The sequence below is a fragment of the Thermomyces lanuginosus genome (genome assembly GCF_041956635.1).
Source record: "Thermomyces lanuginosus strain ATCC 200065 unplaced genomic scaffold VTN49scaffold_31, whole genome shotgun sequence".
Taxonomy (NCBI): domain Eukaryota; kingdom Fungi; phylum Ascomycota; class Eurotiomycetes; order Eurotiales; family Trichocomaceae; genus Thermomyces; species Thermomyces lanuginosus.
Window position 1 is genome coordinate 532,314 of NW_027192365.1, and position 24,520 is coordinate 556,833.

A 24,520-nucleotide genomic window follows, 5' to 3' on the forward strand; every position below is an offset into this window, starting at 1 on the left:
CATTGAGTCAACCCTAAATCTTCGGTGTACTCAACATACACTCAATCATTTCCAAGTCATAACATCGTCTCTCTTTAACCTATCACTCCTTTTTACAATGGTCTCCAAAGAGCGTCCTGAGCCAATTGTTGTCATTGGCACCGGCTGCAGATTTCCCGGTGACATTCGCAGCACGTCTCAGCTTTGGGAGGCGATCTGCAGCCAGAAAGACCTTCTTACTCGCATTCCTTCTTCCCGGTTCAACAGCGAAGGATTCTATCATTCGAACGGCGAGCGACACGGCAGCACCAATGTCGACCATGCCTATCTACTTAGCAATGATATCAGCGCCTTCGACGCCGACTTCTTCGGTATCAATCACAGGGAAGCGGAAGCTATCGACCCGCAGCAGCGGATCCTCCTTGAAACCATCTATGAGGCAATTGAAGATGCTGGCCTCACCATTTCCGGACTGAAGGGATCAGACACTGCCGTATATGTCGGCTTGATGACTGGCGATTACCACGAAGTGCAGGTCCGTGACCCGGAGGACCTGCCAACGTACCTGGCTACGGGAACCGCTCGTAGCATCGTTTCGAACAGGATCTCCTATTTCTTCGATTGGAAAGGCCCATCCATGACTATTGACACAGCCTGCTCCTCCAGTTTGGTTGCTTTGCATAATGCTGTCCAAGCTCTCCGGGCAGGGGAATGTCACATTGCTGTCGCTGCCGGAGCGAATCTCATTCTGGGCCCAGAGATGATGATTGCCGAGTCGAACCTTCATATGCTTTCGCCTACTGCAAGATCTCGAATGTGGGATGCCGCAGCGGATGGGTATGCCCGTGGCGAAGGCTTTGCTGCGGTTATTCTCAAGACACTCTCCCAAGCTTTGGCCGATGGAGATCCCGTGGAATATATTATTCGCGAAACCGGCGTCAATCAGGACGGCCGAACACAGGGCATCACCATGCCAAATCCTGTTTCCCAAACAGCTCTGATTCAGCAGGTCTATCAGAGAGCAGGCCTTGACTGCACGAACCCTGAAGATCGTTGCCAATTTTTCGAGGCGCATGGGACTGGAACCCCCCGTGGAGACCCTATCGAAGCACGTGCTATCCATGATGCATTCTTTGTCGACCATTCAATCGCAGAGGAGCCGATGTACGTTGGCTCAGTCAAGACTGTTATCGGCCACTTGGAAGGATGCGCAGGATTGGCAGGTCTCCTGAAAGCCGCTGAGGCAGTCCGTCGCGCCGAAATCCCTCCAAACATGCACTATACGGAGATAAACCCCGATATTGTTCCCTTTGCACAGCACCTGCGGGTACCAACCAAGACACTTCCTTGGCCTGGGCAGAGTAAGGTTCGCCGGGCGAGTGTTAACTCTTTTGGCTTTGGAGGAACGAATGCCCATGTTATTATCGAGAGCTATGATCATGCATCCAACCCAAAACGGAGTCTGCCGTCACCGACCATCCTACCAATTCCACTGACATTCTCGGCGGCAAAAGAAACATCATTGGCTCGACTGATTGAAGAGTACATCACGTTGATCAAATCCAATGACACTCTGCCTCTTCATGAGGTAGCATCTGTTCTATCCTCTCGGCGATCCCAACACTCAGTTCGGGCCGTTTTCTCTGGAGCAGACAAAGAAAAGCTTTTGCTGAAACTCGAGACTGCTCTTGGCGCATCTCCAATTGGAGAGAGAAAGGAGAAAGCATTCACTTCGGATCGGATTCTGGGTGTCTTCACCGGCCAAGGCGCCCAATGGGCATGTATGGGACGGGAGATAATTAGGTCCTCTCCAATGGCGCGAGAAACATTGAGGGCCCTTCAGGTGTCCCTTGACGAGCTCCCGGATGGACCAAACTGGACAATTGAAGCGCAGTTGATCGAGGAATCATCGCGGATTCAGGAAGCAGCTCTCTCACAACCCTTATGCACCGCGGTGCAAGTGATGCTCATTGACCTCTTGCGAGCGGCACGTGTCTCATTCCACACCGTTGTTGGCCATTCATCCGGAGAGATTGCTGCTGCTTATGCCGCGGGAATGATCTCTGCACGGGATGCCATTCGTATTGCATACTACCGCGGCTTGTACGCCAAGTTTGCAAGGGGCCAAAATTGCGCAAAGGGGGCCATGATGGCAGTAGGCATCAGTTTCGATGAGGCACAGGACTTGATTGCTGCAAAATTTCCAGGTCGCATCGCCGTTGCTGCCAGCAATGCACCCCAGTCTGTGACCCTTTCTGGAGATGAAGATGCCATCGCCGAGGCCAAGGCCATTTTCGAGCAGAAAGAAACCTTCTGCCGCCTTCTCAAGGTGGACACTGCTTATCACTCGCATCACATGCTTCCGTGCCTTGATCCATATCTTGCTGCTTTGCGGGCCGCCAATATCAGACCCTCGAAGCCCGCCGACGGCTGCGTCTGGGTGTCCAGTGTGCACGAACGAGAAATGGTCGCTGACGAAGATATCGAGTCACTTCGGGCCGACTATTGGGGCGACAATATGGCCCAGACTGTTCGCTTTTCCCAAGCTGTTCAGAAGGCAACCCGTCTACATGGACCCTTTGTTGTCGGGTTGGAAGTTGGACCGCACCCCGCATTGAAAGGGCCAGCCACCCAGACGATAAAGGAAGAAACTGATCAGGCAATTCCGTACACTGGCACGCTCGCCCGGTTTGGACACGATGTCGAGGCATTCTCCGACGCGTTGGGTTTCTTATGGAAAGAAATTGGTCCTGGATCGGTTGACCTTCGTGCATACGCTACCGCAGCTTTCAATCTATCATTCCGAGAACCTTCTTCGGAGAAACTATCGTTGCCTCAATACCCATGGGATCATAGTCAGCGATTCTGGAAGGAGTCCCGACTATCTAGAAGGTATCGTCAACGTCGGACCAATAGGCATGACCTCCTCGGCGCACGCTGCTCTGACGACCATGACCACGAACTGCGCTGGAGGAACATTCTACGCGTCTCTGAAGCCCCGTGGCTCTCGGGACATAAAGTTCAAGGGCAGGTTATCTTCCCCGCGGCAGGCTATCTCGTGATGGCAATGCAAGCTTCGATCGAACTCGCGGGTGATCGTCCTGTTTCCATGATACATCTCTCAGACGTGAATATCGACAGAGCCATCGCGCTCCCGGAGTATAAAGGAGTGGAAGTCATGTTCCATCTTCGACCAAAATCCGTCGCCTCGTCCTTGATTACGGCTGAATTCGCATGCTACTCGGTTACATCAGATGAAAATGGATCACCTTCACAACGGAATGCCTCTGGAATTGTTCAAGTCCACCTAGGTTCAGCAGATCAACCCCAGCTCCCGCCCTCACAAGAAGAGCCGATCTCTTTGGTGTCCGTGAACATGGATACGTTCTACGAATCCCTCAGCGAAATCGGCTTGGAGTATACAGGACTCTTCCGTCGCCTCGATCGAGTGGAGCGCCGGGCTGGTAGAGCTACTGGTTATGCATGGGACATCCCAACAAATAGTGAAATGCCTGTCATTATTCATCCAGCATTGCTTGATGCTACGTTTCAAACAATCTTCGCCGCATTCTGCTGGCCACGAGACGGCACTCTGCACGGCCCCTACGTTCCCACGCATCTTCGATCACTCCGTATTGTGCCGATGTCTCCATTTGAAGCTCAAAAGATGACAATTGAATGCACGATCACCGAATCTCGCCCGCAGACGGTCACAGCTGATGTTGATGTCTTCGCGCAAAATCAACCGCGTGTGCAGCTGGAGGGTCTCACCTGCACGATGCTGAACACACCTACGCCCGAAGATGATTGTGAACTCTTCGCGGAAACCGTATGGCGTGCTGATGCTGGGGCAGATCTTGGATCCGATCAATTGGGCCCTGATTCCGCCGATGACCTGAAACTTGTGGACCTCTGCGAGAGGCTCTCGTATTCTTATTTACGGCAACTCAATGCTGTGATTGATCGCAGCGAGGTCAGTTCTTTTGTCTGGAATCATCAACGCATCTTTGAATTCATTGATTACCTCTTCCCTTTGATCGAAAGTGGCCAGCACCCCACCATCCGCCCCGAATGGAAGAATGATTCGCACGAGTGGTTGCTTGCTCAGGCTCGTCAGCATCCCGACTCAGTGGATCTGGAATTGATCTCCGCCGTTGGTGAACACCTTGCGGACGTGGTCCGGGGCAAAACTACTATTTTGGAGCATATGATCGCCAATAATACCCTAGACAGAATTTACAAGTACGGACTGGGTTTTCAGCGAGCCAACAAAGGTCTCAGCCTTCTGGCTGCACAGATTACTCATCGGTATCCGCGTATGAAAATTCTGGAGATCGGTGCTGGTACAGGCGGAGCAACAATGGGAATCTTGAAGCATCTAGAGGACAAGTTTGAGCAGTACGTTTTCACCGACATCTCCACAGGCTTCTTTGAGAACGCCCAGCAACAGTTTGCGAGATGGGCATCGCGGATGTCATTCAGACCCCTCAATATCGAAGAGGATGTATCATCTCAAGGGTTCGAGGACGGCACTTTTGACATGATCATCGCCTCAAATGTGCTGCATGCGACAAGGAAGCTGGACTACACCATGCAAAATGTTCGCAGACTGCTAAAGCCAGGCGGATTCTTGCTCCTCCTTGAGGTGACCAGTGACATTCTCAGAGTCAAGTTCATGATGTCGGGCTTGCCTGGATGGTGGCTGGGCGCTGATGATGACCGGCGGTTTGCTCCAACCATCAGTGCCGCTCGATGGCACGATCTTCTTACCCGTACCGGTTTTTCGGGAGTCGATCAGATGGTGACGGACCAAGAAGACGTGTCCAAGCACATGACCTCGGTGATGCTTTCCCAGGCAGTAGATCCCGAAATTAACCTGCTGCGAAACCCACTGGCCAAATTCGAGCCTTCACTGACTGTGGAACGTGTCGTCCTTGTTGGCGGTCAAACCACGGGAGTGCACACGTTAGCAGAGCAGGTTGCCTCTTTGCTACGACGTTGGAGCATCGACTCACCCATCATCGTACCACGGTTGGAGGACATTGTTCATTCCGATCTAGGCTCTGCCGCTGCAGTTGTATGCCTAGCTGATCTGGAACAGTCAGTGGCGTGGAATATGAACGACGAACGACTAGCTGGATTGAAGAAAATTCTCAACATAAGCCGTCAGTTGCTGTGGGTGACGGCTGGAGCCCGCGATACCAATCCCTACGCCAACATGAGCATCGGAATCGGACGATCTCTGTTGTACGAATACACCCACACTCGCATGCAATATCTTGATTTTGCCAATGATCGCGACATTCAGGCAGCGCATATTGCGACGGCATTGGCACGCCTAATTTTGGCCGACAAGATGGACCTTCCATCCAAACGGTTGTTGTGGAGCGTCGAACCTGAAATCGCTATCCACGAGGGCCGCTGGTTGATCCCCCGAATCTTGCCAAATGACTCTTTGAACCGTCGCCTCAACGCCTGCAGGAGAAGGATCACAGAAGACGTTCTCGTGAACAATGACCCGGTAGAAATAATTGGTGATGGTGCTGACGTATGGTGTGAGAAGACCGATCTTTCTCGTCAAGATGATGCGCTGCTCTTGGTCCGTAACCAGCACGCCCTTTTCCATGGCCTGCTTTTGAACGGGTATGGCCCATTATACTTGTCTATTGGAAAGGTGGAGGACTCCGATCGGAGCTATTCACTGCCGACTGGCTCGACTGTCCTGACAATGAGCCATCAAAATCGGTCACTGTCCTGGGTTCGTCCAACCCATATTGTTCCAATTGGCGACTCCACTGCGACGCCGGACTATCTCGTACTCACTGCGCTGGCACTCGTTGTCAACTCAATTGTCGACAAATTACCCTCACAAGGACATATCCTTCTTATTAGTCCAGATCCAGTTGTTCGCCAACTTGTCGTGGATCGCGCCCATACTCGGAACTTGAGGGCGACGGTTGTGCAATTCTCTCCTGGACATGAGGGTGCCATTTATATTCCTAATTTGCTCCCGGAGCGGCATATCCGTGCTCGTCTTCCAGAAAAGATTGATCTCATACTCGATTGCTCTGCGGAAACCCACCTCCTGGGCAATTTACTTCCCTGTGGTCACACCATTCGTTTGCGTGACATCTTCCGAGTCCCTTCTGGAACATATACCTCTAAGATAGGCATCTCGCAAAATGATCTTGTTGAGGCATTGAGGGTCGCCTCAGCCTCATCCTGTGAGATATCTGCTCGGCTCATTCCTCTCTCGGATATCAGTGTCGCGGCAAATTCCATCGATATCACCTCTGTGATTGACTTCACAGCCTCGGCAACCGTTTCAACACTCGTTCGGCCTGTCGATTCCCGCAACCTGTTCCGAGCTAATAGATCTTATCTGCTTGTCGGCTGCACGGGAGGTTTGGGGCAATCACTTACTCGCTGGATGGTGCTGAATGGTGTTCGCTATCTCATTCTGACCACTCGAAACTCAAAGAATGTCAATCGAGTGTGGTTGGATGAATTGAAACGCATGGGAGCCGAAGTTCATCTTTTTGAACTAAATATTGCTGACAAACCGGCTCTCCTCAGCATGTATGATCAAGTTCAGCGAGAGCTTCCCCCCATTGCTGGAGTAGCAAACGCGGCGATGGTGCTCTCTGATCGTCTTTTCAACGACATGACTGTGGATGATCTCCAGAAAGTGCTCGATCCAAAGGTGGCAGGCACTGCTTACCTAGATGAACTGTTCTCGTCGCCGACGCTTGATTTCTTCATTCTGTTTTCGTCACTGGCAAGCGTCGTAGGGAATCGCGGTCAATCCAACTATGGCGCAGCAAATCTGTTTATGACAAGTCTGGCTGCTCGACGCAAACGCCAAGGTCTTGCAGGTTCCGTGCTGGACATTGGCATGGTTCTCGGAATCGGATACGTCTCCCAAACGGGCGTTTACGAATCCACATTGCGCAAGTTCAACTACATGGCTATCTCGGAGCAGAAGTTTCATGTCATGTTCACCGAAGCCATCATTGCGGGTCGTCCTGACAAACGAGACTCCTCGGCTGAGATCATCACGGGTCTGCATCGCGTCCCCGAATCATCGGATAGTGCAGACCAAGGGGCATTCTGGGCTGGAAATCCACGTTTCTCCCATTATACTGCCCGCGAAAAAGGAAATTCTGAGCAGACTGCTACTGCCGCTGTCGCACTCAAGAAGCAGCTAGAAGAAGCTGAAGATTTGGACGAGATCGTCCAGGTACTTTTGAACGCGTTTTCAGCGAAGCTCGGCAGAATTCTTCAAGTTTCTCCGGAGCAAATAAATACCACCCAGCCGCTGATCAACCTTGGAATCGACTCCTTGATGGCGGTCGAGGTGCGGTCTTGGTTCCTGAAGGAGGTTAATATGGACGTTCCGGTTTTGCGCATTCTCGGCGATGCTTCGCCGGCCATTCTATGTCAGGAGGCCGCTGACCGCTACATGCAACAACGGAACCCTTCTGCTCGGACAGTCAACATGTCGGAAACATCATCGTCGAGCGCGAGCCAACTGCTTGACTCTTCCACAGCCGCAACGTCGGACACATCGTCAACGACTTCACCTCCATCTCAAGGGATTAAGACGCCTCCAGAAACCGAGACAGCCAATTCAGTTGATGCTTCATCCGATGAGGAGCCAGCGGAGTTGGAGGTGATCGAAACATGCCGACTGTCCTTTGCTCAAGAACGTCTGTGGTTCTTAAGAGAGTTCCTGGAAGATCGGTCAACATACAACGTCACCATGGTCTATCGGCTGTGTGGACCTACAGCGAGTGCACTAACTGAGGCTTTCAATGCTGTTGTGAGTCGCCACCATGTTCTACACTCGGCGTTCGTGGTGGATAAAGAAACTAGTCTGCCGTATCAGAACGTTTTGTACCAGTCTCCTTTCCGCCTCACTCGAAAGGAAAAAGAGACAGCGACAGATGAGGATGTCGACCGAGAATTCCAGAGGCTGCGCAATCATACTTACGATCTGGAACATGGAGAGTGCATTGCCGCAGTGTTGTTCTCACATGCGCCAGATACACATACTCTTATTCTGGGCTTCCACCATATTGTCTTCGACGGATTCAGTGCTCAAATCTTTGTCAAGGATCTAGCTACAGCGCTCTCTGGACGATATCTTCCTCCTTTGCAATACCAGTACACAGATTTTGCGCGCGGTCAACGAGCACAAGTGCAAAATGAGATGGAGGAAGATTTCGCGTTCTGGAAGCAGGAGTTTTCGACGTTGCCCACCCCGGTGCCTCTGTTTGATTTCTGTCAGGTTGCCTCGCGACGATCATTGACCGATTACACTACACACAGAGTACAGAAGACAATTCCCGCGTCGACTGTTCATGCTTTCAAAGGAATGGTGCGACAGTTTCACGCGACCCCTTTCCATGGCCATCTTGCTGTCCTACAGCTTCTCCTTGCTCGGTTTTTGGACCTGACAGAGGTTTGCATTGGCATTACGGACGCCAATCGTACCGACTCCGACTTCCTCCAGACGATAGGCTTTTTCGTGAATCTTCTTCCACTCCGCTTTGAGATCCTTCATGATGACACCTTGGAGAGACTCTTGCAAAACACGCGAGATGTCGCGTACCGAGCTCTTCAGCATTCCCGCGTCCCGTTCGATGCTCTTTTGGATGTGCTTTCCGTTCCGCGGTCGACCACAGAAAACCCTCTGTTCCAGATTGTCATGAATTACAGAATGGGATCAATTGGCAAATTCAAGACAAATGGACTGGAGGCGGAACTCCTGCAATTCCAAGACGCCCGCAACCCTTATGATTTGATCTTCAATGTTGAGGAACAAGATGATGATACCACTGTGATTGATGTCCAGTCACAGTCCTACCTCTACAGTCAGGACGATTTGGAAATGTTGTTGAACGCTTACATCTGCCTTCTGACATCATGCTCAGCCAACCCTGGTTGGTCCCTCGACAAACACACTATCTACAACGAGCAAGATGTCAACCTTGCGTTGGAACTGGGAAAGGGACCCCAAGTTGATTTTGGTGAGAGAGTGACACTTTGCCGTCGAATTGACGAAGTAGTGGCCAAACAACCAGATGAGACAGCTGTCAAAGATCACAATGGCCACTTTCTCACATACAAACAGCTACTCAGCCATATTGAATTCATTGCAGCTACGCTGGAGGCAAATGGAGTACGATCAGGGGATTTTGTCGCCGTCTTTTGTGAACCAACGATCTATTCCGTTTGCTACCTGCTCGCCATTTGGCGCCTGAACGCGATCTATGTTCCCCTGGATCCGCAGAATCCTGCAGCTCGACTTCAGCTTATTCTTGACGACTGTCAACCCAAGGCTCTCATCTACCATAAAGCGACGGAAGAGATGATGCGCCAGCTCCGCTTGCCAACCACTCAGCCTATCAATTTCTTTGATTTCTCTTCCCTTGTCCCCTCATACGTTCCTGACAGGTCGGAGTTCACATCCCCAGCTTGCGCCTTATACACTAGTGGTTCAACGGGTGTTCCCAAGGGGATCGTTCTTACTCATGACAGTTATGTCAACCAAATACTGGGCATTCGACATCAGTTCCCTGTCGGCCGTGAAACTGTTCTGCAGCAAAGTTCGCTTGGGTTCGATTTGTCATTGGACCAGTTGCTACAGCCGCTCGTTGGCGGTGGAACGCTGGTTGTGGTATCTCGGCAGCTGCGTTATGATGCTGCCGAGCTAGCGAGATTGATGGTACGGGAACATGTCACCTATACCCTCGCGACGCCATCAGAGTACGCAGCACTTCTCCGATACGGCGGGGATATACTACGGAGTGGTTCGTCCTGGAGGCTCGCCTTTGTTGCAGGGGAAGCCCTACCTGCGCATTTAATCCGATCTTTCCATGCTCTTCAGCATCCGGGTCTCCGCCTTATCAACCGATATGGCCCAACAGAAATCACGATTTCAAGCAACTGTTTACCAATCGATATTTCGGATCCTTCCGTGCTCTCGTTGTCACGAGTTAGTGTCGGACGCTCTTTACCAAACTATGCGACCTACATCATGGATTCCAACGGACGTCCTCTACCCATCGGATATGTGGGAGAAATCGTCATCGGGGGCGCAGGAGTCTCTCAGGGCTATCTCCGGAGGGAAAAGCTCAACAGTGAACGATTCTTACCAGATAAATATTATGGCGAGCCAGAAGCCAGCTTCGCGCAACGTGGCCGTATGTACCGAACTGGGGATAAGGGCCGGCTACTTCCGACAGGAGAACTGCTCTACTTGGGCCGAACGGACGGAGATACCCAGATCAAGCTACGAGGCTTCCGCGTCGAGCTGGAGGACATTGCGCAAACTATCCTTCGGGCCGCTCATGGTCGACTGGCGGATGCTGTAGTTTCCGTTCGAGGTGTTCACGACGACGAGGGAGATCAACGATTCTTGGTGGCTTTCGCTATTCCTGAAAGACAGAGCGACGAATCTGGCGACATTCAAGCGTTCCTGGACCAGCTCGCCCATACTCTCCCTCTACCCCAGTACATGATTCCCCAGCGAATTGTAGCCGTGGACCATCTACCGCTAAATCCCAATGGCAAGTTGGATCGTCGTGCGCTAGATTCGTTGCCGCTGCCTTCCTTGTCTCCGGACTCTCCTTCACATGAACTCACTGCTGCACAAACAGCGGTGGTTTGTGTGTGGAAGCGGTGTCTAGACCCGTCTAACCTTCCCAACTCGTGGAGCCCAGATGCCGATTTCTTCGAGCTGGGAGGGAACTCGCTGTTGCTGGTTCGCGTGCATGCCTTGTTGTCCGAGACCTTTGACCGTCAAGTTCCACTTCATGAATTATTCTTGTCGAGCACCGTGCAAGGAATGGCCGCTCGCTTTGCTCCAGAAGAGGTTGCCCAATCCGCCAACATGATTGACTGGGAATCTGAAACGGCTCCGAGCGAACTGGAACGACAGGCAGCGGAGTCCGAGAAACTCACAACGCTCGAACACAGAGATGGAAATAAACTGGAAGTCTGCCTGACAGGATCGACCGGATTCCTGGGTTCTGAGATTCTTCGGCGCTTGGTCAGTGACCCTCGTATTTCCCGTATTCATTGTGTTGCCGTCCGGTCTTTGAATCCAAATGGCCTACGAAACCTGGCCGCTGCCTCCGACAAGATTGTGGTGTATGCTGGTGACCTGACGGAACCCCGTTTGGGACTTCCTACGGATACATGGAACGCCTTGGGAGAGCGTGTGGATGCTATCATTCACAATGGAGCCGATGTATCGTTCCTGAAGACTTATCACTCCCTACGCAAGGCCAACTTCCAATCGACGCGTGAGTTGGTAATTCTGGCCCTCCGTCGTCGTATCCCACTGCACTACATCTCCACGAGTGGAGTGGCTCAGCTGGCTGGAGTTGCGAACCTCTCACCACAATCTGTGGCACGCTTCCCTCCCCCGGTTGATGGCTCCATGGGCTACATCGCTTCAAAGTGGGCCAGTGAAGTTTATCTGGAGTCATGTTCAGCACAGTTCCATCTGCCCTGCTTCATTCACAGGCCATCCAACATCACCGGCGAGGGCGTTCCGTCTACCGATCTGATCCAGACTATTCTTCAGTATTCTGTCCAGATTCAGGGCGTTCCTGTGCTGGAGAATTGGTCTGGATGCTTCGACTTTGTGCCTGTGGAGGATGTAGTGCTTGGAGTTTGTGAAGATGTGATTCGCAGTATTGACGGCTCTGCGCAAGTGGGCACAACAACCGAGCCCTTGTTGCGATTTGTTCACCATTGTGGTGCGGAAAAGATTCCTGTGAGCGAGATTGGGAACTACTTGGAGAGAAAGCACGGAGTTACGCTCCGTTCAATGGATATCAACTCGTGGCTACATGCTGCGCGAACCGCTGGGTTGTCCGCGGCCATGGAGAGCCTGGTGACAACGACATTGACAGTGAAGGACCATCATGTACTCCCATCGCTGTCGGAATAGCTTTTTTTGAAGAGGTCCTGTACACTTGTATTCCTACTTGGCATTACTTTGACATCAGTTGACAGCTGTGTGCTACTACTATTGTATCTGACACTGTGCTTTACTCTTCTAATTGTTACAATAAATACGTTTTGTGTGCGGTCACTGAAAATCCTTCAAATAAGAGTACTGTAGAGTTGTCTTCCACAGCTTGTAAACTTAGGATGTTCTTGAGCATTTGCGTCAACTAATTTAGTTGGTTCATCAGCTGGCTTTGTCAATAAGCGTTGCGTTTCCCGTCTTGACCGTCTGCTTAGATCAACAACTGGCTTAATGCAGAACATTCTCGATCCAAACCCTCAAGTGCACTTTTCGTGAGACAACGCTTCAGCTAGGTTACTACGATACATAGTGCAGTTCAGTCTCCTTCCCATAACTAGCCGAGTCAATTGATGGCACCATAGCAGATCTCTACACCTTTCTACTCGTGTGCTTGCATTTTGCCTTGTATGGTGGATCGAATGCTGGCTCTTTGTTCTTCACACGAACGCCCTGGGCCTCACTTTCTATCTTTACTTGTGGACCTGCCACTGGAGATAATCTCCAAATTGTTAGTAATTTGTTAGTAACAATCATCAATGACCGCTTTTGATTTCTGTTCCTAAATTCACAGTGTGATGCATTTCCGTGTTATCGATGATTTCCGTTTTATCGATGGTAAAATACTACCCTAACGTTCGGTTACCGATAACTCGCAAGATACCGGCAGTCCGCTTAGTGCGGCAAAATATCCTTGTCTCCCGAAGCGAGATCAGATCCGTCGATCCGAACAACCCTGCTTGATCAAAAGCCCCAACTGAGCACTATCCAGATCCGTAAACTCAATTGAAACTGGTGTGTTGGTTGGCACTTGGCACTGGAGCAACCAAGACTACTACTGCAGGGAGACACGGATCTAGCGGCCCAACCCGGCGCGGCCCGAAATCGTATCATCTGCATTGCACTCAGAGTCAACGGTCCGTATCGGACTGTCGGCAAGGGGCGGGCCTTCTCAACGTCCTGGACAGCGCCACGAGCAACACGTATCGATGTTGTTGAGAATGCGGTGAGCAAAGTAAATGACGTCAGGGAGCCGAGCCCCATCTCATGCGGAAGCGAGCTAGATGGGTTCTGGCTTGGTTGTGATTACAGCTGGCTAGACATTAGGGTTTTTTTTTTTTTTTTTTTTTTTTTGGTCCGATAGGGCAATTTCAAGAGGTGCCACAGTTTCATATTCGCGGTGGAAATGTTCTCTGAACGTCTATGCCCAGTTGCGCCATCGCACGGCTCCTTGGACACAAAGGTATTGCATTTTTCCATAGAAATGGCGGATTAAGTTGTAGTTACTTAGGTAAATTACAGTTAGTCAAGTGTGCAAATTCCAAGTTGGCTGCTATAATAAGAACGGCCTGAGTACTCGGCATAGTATACTTGCAATAAATCAGCTGTTTATACTAGGCATTCATCACAATCACTTCGCAGAATCTGGTCAGATGGGTACTATATGTTCTCATTTATGGTAGCACTTCGAGATATTTGACACCTAACTGATCCGTAAACCGCTGTAAATTCCGAATTCCTGTAAAAAACTGAAACCACCATCGCTAAGCGCTGTACAACTCCCGTGCTTTGTCGCCCAGTCTAATGCACACTAATGTACATGAGAAAAGAAAAACCCATGAAATGCCATGAATACTCAATCACAAACCGAATTCATCGTTTGGAGCTGTTGTCGGAGGCTCGTGTGCAGTGTCCACACCTCTGACAAGGCTGCCCGTGCGAGAATTGAAACGCTGGATTCTGCCCCTTTATCGGTATCTAATTGCCAGAGCCGATCACCCTCACCGACGCTGGGCGATTTCGGGTAACACACAGTAGACGCGAGGTTCTTGAGGGTGGCTTCGAAATTGCCCAGTGTCTGTGATATTAAACACGCCAGGACGCTCATAGACGACGTCATGGCAGTTGAGAAACAGCCAATCTGCACACATAGGGGCTGTATCCCATTTCCGTTCCCGACTGCAGATGGCTTGAAAAGGACGGCATTGTAGAGATGAAGGAGACGGAGGTAGCATGAGAGAATCAGAAGAACCGTTGCCCCGTCCGGCGGGGATCGAAACGGTACATTGGAAGGAATGTCAGCATCGGAGTGTGTGTAAGAGGGCCTCGACTGAGGTTGGAAGCTCGTATCCTGATTATGGTCGCCAGAGTTCGCGGAAACAGGAGAGCACATTTCAGACAGCGATTGGGTGACAGCGAGGATTTGGTCGATTGTTGGGGTAGAGATGACCGTAGATTCCCCCTGCGCTTCTTGGACAGACATCAATTGACAGCAGTACTCGTGTAATGTCGTGCTTAGCTCTAGAAGTCGGCAATAATTGACGTCGGCTGTTGGTGGCAAGGACGGCGTCGAGACTAATGAAGATGACGATGATGACGAAAACAATGGTGAGAATGTACATGACACCGATGACGCTGTAGAGGCTGCAGGTGCCGAGTTTTCCCGCTTATTAGCAGCAGCGTGTTGAAAGATTTCATCGTGCTGCACTGACGGAGGATGGAATTTGGGGGTCGAAGAATGAACTGGCATGGTGGAAAATTCGGGCCAGTCGGTTGCCATACCCAGTGAGCCATCCGAGAACGGTGACTTGCAACCGAGGAAAAATTGCTCATCTGGATTTGACTCGAAGAACGGAGAGTCTGCGTAGGCCAGATTCAAGTTAGCACTCAATTAAAAGAACCTAGCCAGATACATATCTACTGCGTCCACCTTTTCTGGCGGTTTCCCCAGCAGATAAATGGTTGGATTGCAGGATGACATACTACCCTGGTCATCGTTGCTCCCGGTCAGTGGGCATTCAGATCCAACCTCTTCAAGTACACCATCCAACTCCGAGGTATATCCTCTTGACGGACCACTGGTCGGCATGCATTTTTCTTGCTGTGCAGCAGACGTCACAGGATATGGTCTCGGCACGCTCTTGGGAGGCGACAATGCCTCCTTACCGCGCGATTTGCGACGGGTGCTAGGTCTTCCTGGTCGTAGCGGAGGTTCGAATTTACATTCAACCCCAGCATTCTCGCAGCGCGCGCAGGGGTGACCGGGAATGGGACTGCGATGACATCGGAGCTTCTGCTGGTGGCACCGATTGCAAGCCAAACGAGTGGCAGGTTGGGTCGGTCGCGCAGGAGTATCCATGATGGGACTGACTCGTGACTGTAGCTGAATAGGTCATGAATAAAGATACAAGGAGTACAGAGAGGAGAAATCTCCTGCTCTTTGTACTGCTGCACCCGTACGGAGTACTTCGGCAGTTATATCTCGGCAATCCGGAGTCGATCAGATCGATCAGATCGAATTGTGAAATCTAGTAATGCACCTAAAATGCAACCCCCATGTTTGACTGTTGGCTTAGAAGGGGTGAGTTTGTAGCACGGTGGTGCTTCAAGTTACAACTTCCATTTTAACACAGTAGTGCTAGAATCTCCGCAGAAGGGGCTAGAAGTCCACTAGCTATCTAACGTATGTAAGTAAGTCTTAGCTATTTTGGCCTAGGCTAGTGCGAGGAGTGAACTGGAGGGTTCAAAAGTGGACACTCAAAGGAAGTTCAATACGGAGTACATACGCAAGATGGGATCCGTGCTCTTTGTTTTCTATTCTGCGGAGCAACCCATGGATAGACGTGGGCAAGATGGCTACGAAAGCATAAATCAGCCTCGCCAAAACAGCAATTTCATATAGATTGTAAGCTGAAGGAAGCTGGAATCTACACAAAACAGGCAGCAGAAAGCAAGGCGTCTCTGAAGAACGCTGTGTACACAGTGGGGTGGCTGGCTAATGTCACGATACCGTCATGATACGGGATCGTACCATGCAAACAGTCAGCTTGCGATGCTTGCGTTCAGAACAATTCCCAAATACCGCCAAGCAGCTACAGTTAGAAGCACTCCGTAGTCCTGGCGGTATCATCCTAACCTAAAGTATGCACAAGGGTGGAATATTTGGCATAGTTAACTGTCATACGATCGAATCTCAGGACCCCATAGTTATAAACTTGTTATCACATGCTCTGGCTGATTGGTTGCAGCCTTGAAGTTTACGGTGCACCATTTACCAAGTACACACTAGTCCTGGCAATCTGAGTTATTCTGATCTGATCTGCATGCAGGAAGTTGCAATTGTAACTGCTGCGAAAACGAATGAAATCCGGGAAGAATCCGAAACGATCTTGCGGCTTTCTTGGGACAAATCGGGGCGACGTCGATCCTACGGAGTCACTCTTCAGTGATTCAAATGAGGCACCAATAGTCATTGGAGCCATGTGGATCTCGCTGCATAGACCATGTCAAACGCTTCAAGCCTTAGCCGTTTCAAGGCTAGTGCCAAAGGATCTGTCGACGTTGACTCGCTGGAGTTTCTTCCTATCCATATCTCATCTACATGGAGACGTGGTCCAGTGAGCATCCGTTGTTCCGCACAGAGTAGATTGTAACCTAGTCATTGTTAGCTTACACTCTAAAGGTGATAAAGTTAAACTTTGTTTTGATAGTACATTTTCTGTTCCCAGTAAGGTACTTTTGGCAAGTGAGCTAATGCTGCAGGGCTTTGGTACGCAATTGGCCTATCAGAGCTCGCCTCGCCGTTCCATCTTCTTGGCCCTCAGCCAACTGACTCGGGGGGCGTCGTCGGTCACCATCTACTTGGATCTCTTGACCAGAGTTTATCCGTTGGGTGGCAGACCGCCAAGGGATGCAGGGACTCCAGAGAACAGGCAATCCCAGGCAGGGTCGTTCAAGGATAGGTGAGCGGGAAAGATCACGTTCTCTCCAGAACGTCTTAACAGATGGCACGATGGCGTGTAGAGCTTACGTTCTCAAAGTATCCACCATGATGGCTTTGACTAGGTTACTATGAATTGAGGGCTCATGAACAGCCTTATTGTTGGTTCACGGACAAAGTACTCCGTATCTCATGCTGCAATTGGCCTGCTGCTTGACTGCCCACGGGGTGGCTCGTCAGCCCTAATCTATGCGGGAGTGGCGGAAACTGTCATCTTCCCCCGTACGGCCGTGCCGACCCAAAACCCTAAACTCCGCAAACTGTCGTCCACAAGGTACATGTACTCCGTATCTAGATGTTGTATTGTATCGTACAGGTACTGTTGCACTTGCTCAGCATTGCTCAGGCCCGTTTCGAAGAATAGTGGAGGCTGACGTGCACTCCCTTGCTCCTTCATTGCAGGATGTGCTCTGCGCCTCTGGTATCACGTACGCATAGCCTCGATTCTGATTGGCCACTGCTGGCATGGCACGTGCAAACTAGCTGTTACTAGTTTAGGCTGAAGAAATAAGGTTAAGTGCGTTAGAACCTTTTCCGATTTCAACGAAAGCGCAGCAGCCATAGCGTCAAGTTTGCCTGTCCAGGCTGCGGTTCACTGTATCGGTCATTGTGTTCCCAGAATACTTACGGCACAATCGATGTCAGACTCGTAAAACCCTGAAATTGGGGTTTACTATTATTCGTAGATTGTAATCAGGGACTTGGAAAGTCGGGCCGACGAGATCGGTTTTCTCTCCTTGGGTTCGTGGACGGCTGGACCCCGCAACTTTAACCGGAATCAACGGGTTTGGTTAGTTTCCGCTCGTGGGCTTAGCGCGGCTTAGCACGCCATCTGGATCAAATTAGCATAGGGCTCAGAGTGGACGGGCAAACCAGGGACCCTGGTCTGTTAGTGGATGACGTAGTTTAATCAAGGTTACTAACCCATTCTGTAAGCCTGCGAGTCCTGGGATGGAATGGTGCCTGTACTGTCAACAAGCAGCTACTTGATGTATCTTCGTACTTTGTGTGAACTACGTTGTTTACTCACAGGGTTTCTTACTCCGTCCTCAATACGTTAGGGTTGTAAATGTACGGAGTTCCTGCCTTGGAAATTGACAACATGATCTATGTCCTACTTACTCCTGAGTCCTCCATGAACTATATTATTATTAGTAATAGTAATAACTACTTGTACTCCGTAAGGAGTTTACACTCAACACTACCTGTGCGGAGCGGTCCATGGGGTATTTGTCGCCCCCCAGCCACGTGTTGATGGGTCACACGGTGACAGGACGTCATGCTCCGCTATCTGACCTCGATGTTGAAGATCTCAAAAGTCAAAATGAACAAATACTAGTTATGGAATGTACCAAGTCTCGAATGAAGCATAATTGACGCTCAAGATGGAATGGTAGTATCTTTGCTCTGGCGTGAGAGATTCATGCTCTACTACTTTCAATTGATGTCGACTTGCCAGGCATGTTACCAGTCGCCCGCACTCTGGAACATCACAATGCACTTATCACAAAGGCTATTTCGAATAATACGCTGTTATCTACAGTGTACATGGTTGGCATGCCTCTGTTGAGATCAGATTTAACCATAAGAGGGAATTGGATTTTTTTTTTTTTTCCGGTTCCGCGCCTTGTGCCAAAATGGCCTACCTAACCAGGACTAAATTGTCATTGCATTTCCGGAAGTCACCGCATTTCCGGCCATCACCGCGGAGAGCTCTCTCAATCGGATCCACGGAAGCCACAGTATTCCACTCTGCGACGTCTAGTCTGTGCCTGCAAGGTGCAAATCACCAAATTGCGGAGAAGGCGGCGGGTGAGCGTCAACGGTTGGTTCCTTGCCCTCGGTGGCAAATCTGCTACTGTTTGAAGATTAGTGGCCGTTATTCGACGATCCACCGAACAGGGGGCACACCTACTAAGGGTACCTATATGAAACTTCTTCAAAGTGACATCGGAGACATTCAGAGTCCCGGAGAAAAATACCTTTAACCTTATACCGTGACTGAAATCCTGGGGACGAGCTTGTTCAGTTCAAGAAATTGTGGATTCTCCCTGGAGGAATCAATCTCTCCGCTTAAAGTCACCGTTTTGTCGTAATGCACGAGCAGGGAACCCTGTCCCGCCTTTGTGTTCGTGCGTTCGAGGAGCGTGGAATACAAAGTTTCCCCTTGGTCGTGCCCATATGGAGCACTTGCAAGCAGACTACTGGGTATGTACTTCCAATCAAAGCAACAGCTGATGATGAGGTCTGGAAGCATGGAGTGCAATGTTATCCGTGCGTTCTCCCAAACCCACGCCGGGAGACCGTTAGGGCGTATCACCCTTTTTGCATCACTGCAATTGGAATTCGAGAGGAATAACCGCCATCCTAGTAGAATTGTTGAGGCAGCTGGAGGAGCTTGACGTACAAAAAAAAAAAAAAAAAAAAAAAAAAAGGAATGGATGGATATCATATTGCTATTTTCGGCTGAGATCCGCTCGCGGCAATGGTGGTCAGAGAAAAAAAAAACCTTTTGTTCATCTCTGCTGAATCTCTGTTAATTCAAAAAAGCAGTAACCTATGCTTGAATAACAATTGAAGAGGATTCCCTGCAGTCATAGCTTTTGTCGATGTGGATCGGGACGTGTGGAGTGAACAATTCAACAAGTTCCCCATCGGACCCAACTCCGTGTGTTCACCAGATTAAGAAAGCAATTATGGATTTCTCTGGCATATTGGCCAAGGACAAGACAGTCAAGATGATTCTCTCCACGCACAGAGTCTTGAAACGTACTTGGACGTCCGTACACAGACAATGCCTAGCACACCCTGAACCATCAGGATTCGTGGAAAATGACTCGGAGGATTGTAACGTGAGTTGAAAAACGGTCGAGAAAGGGTACCATGAACATTTGCCACCGGGCTCCCGACAAACTTCAACAAGGCACTGCCAAAAGGTCAGAGCTCGCTGGGACGGCCTGTAGATCTGGATTCCTCCCCAGATAACCTAGCCCATTCGAGACGAGTTTGATCATGTGACGCATCTTTTCTGACACCGGTGTTAAGAAGTACCAATCGTGCCGGTTGCCCTCCGCACGAGTTGGGAGATGGTTGACAAATAGCAATGCCAATTTGAAGATCTCCAGCCCTAAGGAGTAACGGAGTCATTGAATCACCAACTCACAGACCATCATGCATATCTTGTCCAATCATTGGATGGGGATATCAGCCTCAAGTGACAGAGAGGTGTTTGAAAAAGAGTCTGGAAAAACCCTAACTTGACTATGGTTTAGGTACTAACCGGATTGAGGGTTCAGGTTGTATCGAATACATACCCTTTCCGTACCATCAGAGGATGGCGCATACCTATTTAGTACTAGTCCCTGCATCATTCGGTAGATAAAAAACTAGCCAAGACAGAAGACGTTACTAGCGTAATTTAACCTTAGATGTTTCCAGACTTTCGAAACAAATCTCCGGCCAATCGGTATAACAACTTACCGACACCATGGAGTACCTGACGGAGTGCACCCGTAGCCTTGCTGCAGATCCAACGCTCCCAACGCATTGGAGGCAACGGAGTCATGTAGTTCTGTACGGAGTCCTGGATGGAGTATTCCGTACGGAGTCCGTAATGGGTAAAATGCGGAATTCCCATGTGCCATGTGGCAAATTGAGTTGATCAAGTAACGAACCGATTAAGCAGTGATTGTCTCTCTTATTCTCGATCTGGGCTAGGTTGATGAGCAAAAAATCCCCCAGCTAAAGTTAAGAGCCTCAGTTTCCACAGGGACACACCGTACTCTGATGTAACACCCCTCCCTTCCCTTTCCCCGAGTCCTGATCATTTGTGTTGGTACCTTCTCTTCTTTTCACGCCTGCCAGGGGGTGCCGAGTTTCCGAGAAACGCTGCAAAGCAAGTGCTTCTGTACGTGAGGATTATTATCCGATGAGTGTTCGCGAAGACAGGACCGCGTGCTCGGTAGCATCGGAAACGGTACTGGTAATGCCATTGTGTCCCTGCGGAAAATCTCTGTCATCATCCAACCACTGCGAAGCGGGCACGCTCACCGACAGCAGAACGCGAGACGGCATGTAGGGTCGAGAATCAGCAACAGAGATGAAGCCCTACTTCGTAACAAAGCGCGCGAAGACCCAGATATATAATCATGTTCGATTATCATCAACACAATAATAAACATAACACCACCGGATGAGAAAGCCTTTGCAACCCCAATCTAGACACCGATGCACAAATCCCATGGAGGCGGAACAATCACAATCATAATCACAATCAATGGGGAAATAACACGGGCTCAACCCATGCTGGACACTGGCAAGGGGAAAGAAACAACCATGAATATTGTCCACCGAAAAGGTACAACCGGAAGAGAGGACCAAAAAAAGCATGCCGAGTGACAAAACAAAAGGGCCGCAGTAACTCGCTGAAATAATCAATGCGGACAGCAATAAGACTCATACACGCCAAAGAACACCAGATATCAGTTCATGCTGGCGCTGATGCAGTGGGTTGGGATGTTGGAGGGTTCGTGGAGTTGGACGACTCCGGTACCCCCTGGCCTCTGCACAAAGGACATGAGTTCCGACCGGTGGTAAGCCACTGCAATAAGGACAGTTAGTATCCAAAAGTCTCAGAATCGCAGTATACAGTTGGATAGAACATACCTGATCAATGCAATCTTTGTGGAAGAGGTGTTTGCAACGGGCAAGCTGTCGGATTTCCTCGGCTGCCTCGTAGTCGCTCAGACAGATCAAACAACGGTCGCCTTCTGCAATTGGAATGCGATCGGACCCTTCAACAGCCTCTGCAACCAGGGACCCAGCGTATTCCACAAGCCGGAAAACTCCACCAGATGAAGCCACGTCCTCTTTCGTAGCAACTGGGGGTTTTGCTGGTCCCAACAGCGACGATAGGAGGACCAAATCTTCATATGTGGGGTTCTACCAACTTGTCAGTATGCGATCAGTTCAACGGTATCAGCACAGAAACTTACATCAGTGAAGAGACTTGGGGTAGCGACTGCCGGGTGGTTCTCCGAGAGGTTCGTTCCCACCACGTAAATCACCCATGTTCTACCTGCCGTCGATGGCGGATGATCGGGCTCTACTATCCCATTGCGCCTGGCTGCTCCGGAGCCAAATTCGCGGTGTCGAGCTTGCTCCGTATCACTACGGCGTCGTTGTTGAGCACCAGGAATCGCAGAGGCATTGGGATCAGTAGGTTCAGCAGTATCGAGGGGCCGACTTGGTTGCCCACTAGCTTGTGGTGTAATATTGGGAGCAGCCGACGATGCCGTGGACGGCCTACCACTCGGCGTCGTGGTTCCAGATGGAGGTGCAGATAACGAGGGCTCGGCAGGAGTGGATGGAGGCGGGCTGGGCCCCGGAGGACTGTCGGAAATTGCGGCATTCGCCCCGCCGCTGGAAACTGCTGACGGGGGGCTACGCGAATCTAAAGACGCGGTCGTATGCTGTGACTGACCATCGAGGCTTACTGGAGCCTGTTGGTCAGGCGGGTGACGGGACACAAGTCTGGATCCAGCATCAGCATATGCAAGAGAGTCGCCTGCGCCGTCTTGACTCCCGGCCCGTTGAGTTGGTGTAACAAATGGGTTCCTGAAGAATGGATTCGGAACCAAATTATCTGAGTGATTGCGGTGGAGGTCTCTAAAGGGAACTGACCTGACTCCAACAACCACCAGTGTCACTGTCCTGCCTTCTGTGGTTTCATTATTATTGTTATCATTATTGTTGTTGGTGGGTTGTTCGTCCAAGTCCATTCGGTCCGCAACATGATTGTCGTTCTCAGTGGCCCCTTGCGGACGCGATGAGCCTGCGGAATTCGCAAATCGAAAGACTCGCAGGAAATTGAACGGGGTAGGGTTGCCAGCTGTGGGTTGTCCACCAGAACCATCGCCAGGCGGAGGTGGCGTGTTGCGGCCTTGCGTAGACGTGATTTGTTGTAAGCTCTGGACCAAGCTGTCCAATGATGCAGTCAATCCAGTGTTCCCAAGGGATTGAAGGTTGAGTGGCGACGGGTTAGCACTTCCGGAGAGTTGGGCGGCAATCGCGCTCGCGGCAAGCTGTAGCACGCGAGAAAGAGGTGTCTGTTCCTCGCGCCGCAACGACTGAGTAGACTGCGTACGCACCAGTCTCGGGAACTGTCCTCCTGGCGGTGGATCAGAGGGGCCCCGGGCCGATGCTGTGGGTGAGGGCGATCGATTGTTCCAGGGCGACGGGTCTACCGAATCTCTCTCCTCACCTTGCTCCCTGTCCACACGAGCTTCCGTTGGAATTGGTGGAGGTAATAGCCGGTCCATCCCAACGGGCGTCGCCGGTCGCAATGGCTGCGGAGCAGTCATTGGCAAATCGTTGCTGGGTATGGTCGGGAGAGTAGGCGGGGATCCGAAGATGTCGGAGATTGGCGCTGGCAATGAGGTCCGCATACGAGCTAGGCGAGCGCTTCGAGACCAACTTCGACCGGGATTTGCCGTATCGTCCAAAGGTGGCTCAGGAAGGTTCGATCCCGCATCGGACAGGAGGCCCGGATCACCATGCAACAGAGGATAAGGACCCCGGATGGTGCGACGCCTCGTGATGCCGCGGGACCCAAAGGAATTGAAGGGGGAGAATCGACTGCTGCGACCCCCCTCGGATCTCGAGAAAGAACGCGGTAATCGTCCATTACGATGAGCATGACCCTCTGCCGGCGTTTCCTCTTCGCTATTCAGCAAGCCACGGATGACGTTATTTGGGAGAATGCGGGAACCTAATCGTGACATGGTCGATTGCCTTCTTGCCATCAGGAGCGGAGTATAACGGGAGTCTTCATTCCGTAAATCCGCAAGTGACCCCGTCTCGGGCTCTTGGTCAGCATCAACGCTGTGCATGGAAACGTCATCGTCCATGGGTTGTGAAGCGAACGGCTGGAACCGGACCGGGTGACCACTGAGACTGCGTTGATCTGAAGCCCCATTCTGCTGATGAGATTGTTCGTTGTCCAGGGTCGGTTCGAAGAGGTTCTCGGAATTCATGGTGGCGTCTCGGTCGCTGTTCCGGAAAGGGACGGAGTATTGTGCAGGGCTGCTATCTGGCCGCTGGCTTGAAGAGGCGGCCTGACCCATAGTCACAGAATAGCGTGTTGATTGTACAGTATGGCCTTGATTCTATGTCTCCATGGGAAATAGTCCAAAAAGAGGGTCGTCGCTGTGAAGAGGAAAGGATATGCTCACGGGACAGGGATGGTGTGTAGTTTTCGGTCGCAACAGCAACGGCCGATTGGATATAGCAACCCGGATCCCTCGCAAATATGGCTAAACCCGCGGGGACGAATCGAGCTGGTCCAATACGAAGCCGTTTGATCCTCGTAAACGTCAACGACGCTCAGAATCGATGACAGCGGGCTGCGACGCTGAGGGGCTCGAGGGGTGAGCGCTGGCCCGGCGGAAACACTGTCGCGGCTACCTCTGATTAAAGCTAAAGTGAGAAAGGCGAGAGTTCAGAGGGGAAAACACAAGTTAAAAACAAAAGAAAAGAGGTGCTAATTACGCCATGTGGATGGGTTTTCGTGGAGTTGCTGGAATGTTCAATGCGCTGTTCTCCGATACGGATAGTGACGGGTGAACCAATGACTCGACTGCGTGACGTGTGGTAATTACCATCAGATTACCAGAAGAACGATCACACGATTAGTAATCGCCACTGATGGATGATCATGG

General features: G+C 50.8%; 3 protein-coding genes across 3 annotated transcripts; 1 reads left to right on the top strand and 2 right to left on the bottom strand.

Annotated features, from left to right (window-relative positions):
* Positions 1-97: 97 nt before the first annotated feature.
* Positions 98-11,944, top strand: VTN49DRAFT_4224 (uncharacterized protein; the record flags this gene model as incomplete). Its single annotated transcript, XM_069412147.1, has 1 exon — positions 98-11,944. The coding sequence occupies one exon, from the start codon at positions 98-100 to the stop codon at positions 11,942-11,944; it is 11,847 nt and encodes a 3,948-aa protein (XP_069267419.1).
* A 1,714-nt stretch (positions 11,945-13,658) lies between these two features.
* Positions 13,659-15,161, bottom strand: VTN49DRAFT_4225 (uncharacterized protein; the record flags this gene model as incomplete). Its single annotated transcript, XM_069412148.1, has 2 exons — positions 13,659-14,662; positions 14,786-15,161. The coding sequence occupies 2 exons, from the start codon at positions 15,159-15,161 to the stop codon at positions 13,659-13,661; spliced, it is 1,380 nt and encodes a 459-aa protein (XP_069267420.1).
* A 6,127-nt stretch (positions 15,162-21,288) lies between these two features.
* On the bottom strand, positions 21,289-23,926 carry VTN49DRAFT_4226 (uncharacterized protein; the record flags this gene model as incomplete). The annotated part of the gene is made up of 4 exons (XM_069412149.1): positions 21,289-21,402; positions 21,468-21,743; positions 21,797-22,334; positions 22,485-23,926. The coding sequence occupies 4 exons, from the start codon at positions 23,924-23,926 to the stop codon at positions 21,289-21,291; spliced, it is 2,370 nt and encodes a 789-aa protein (XP_069267421.1).
* Between the last annotated feature and the right edge of the window lie 594 nt (positions 23,927-24,520).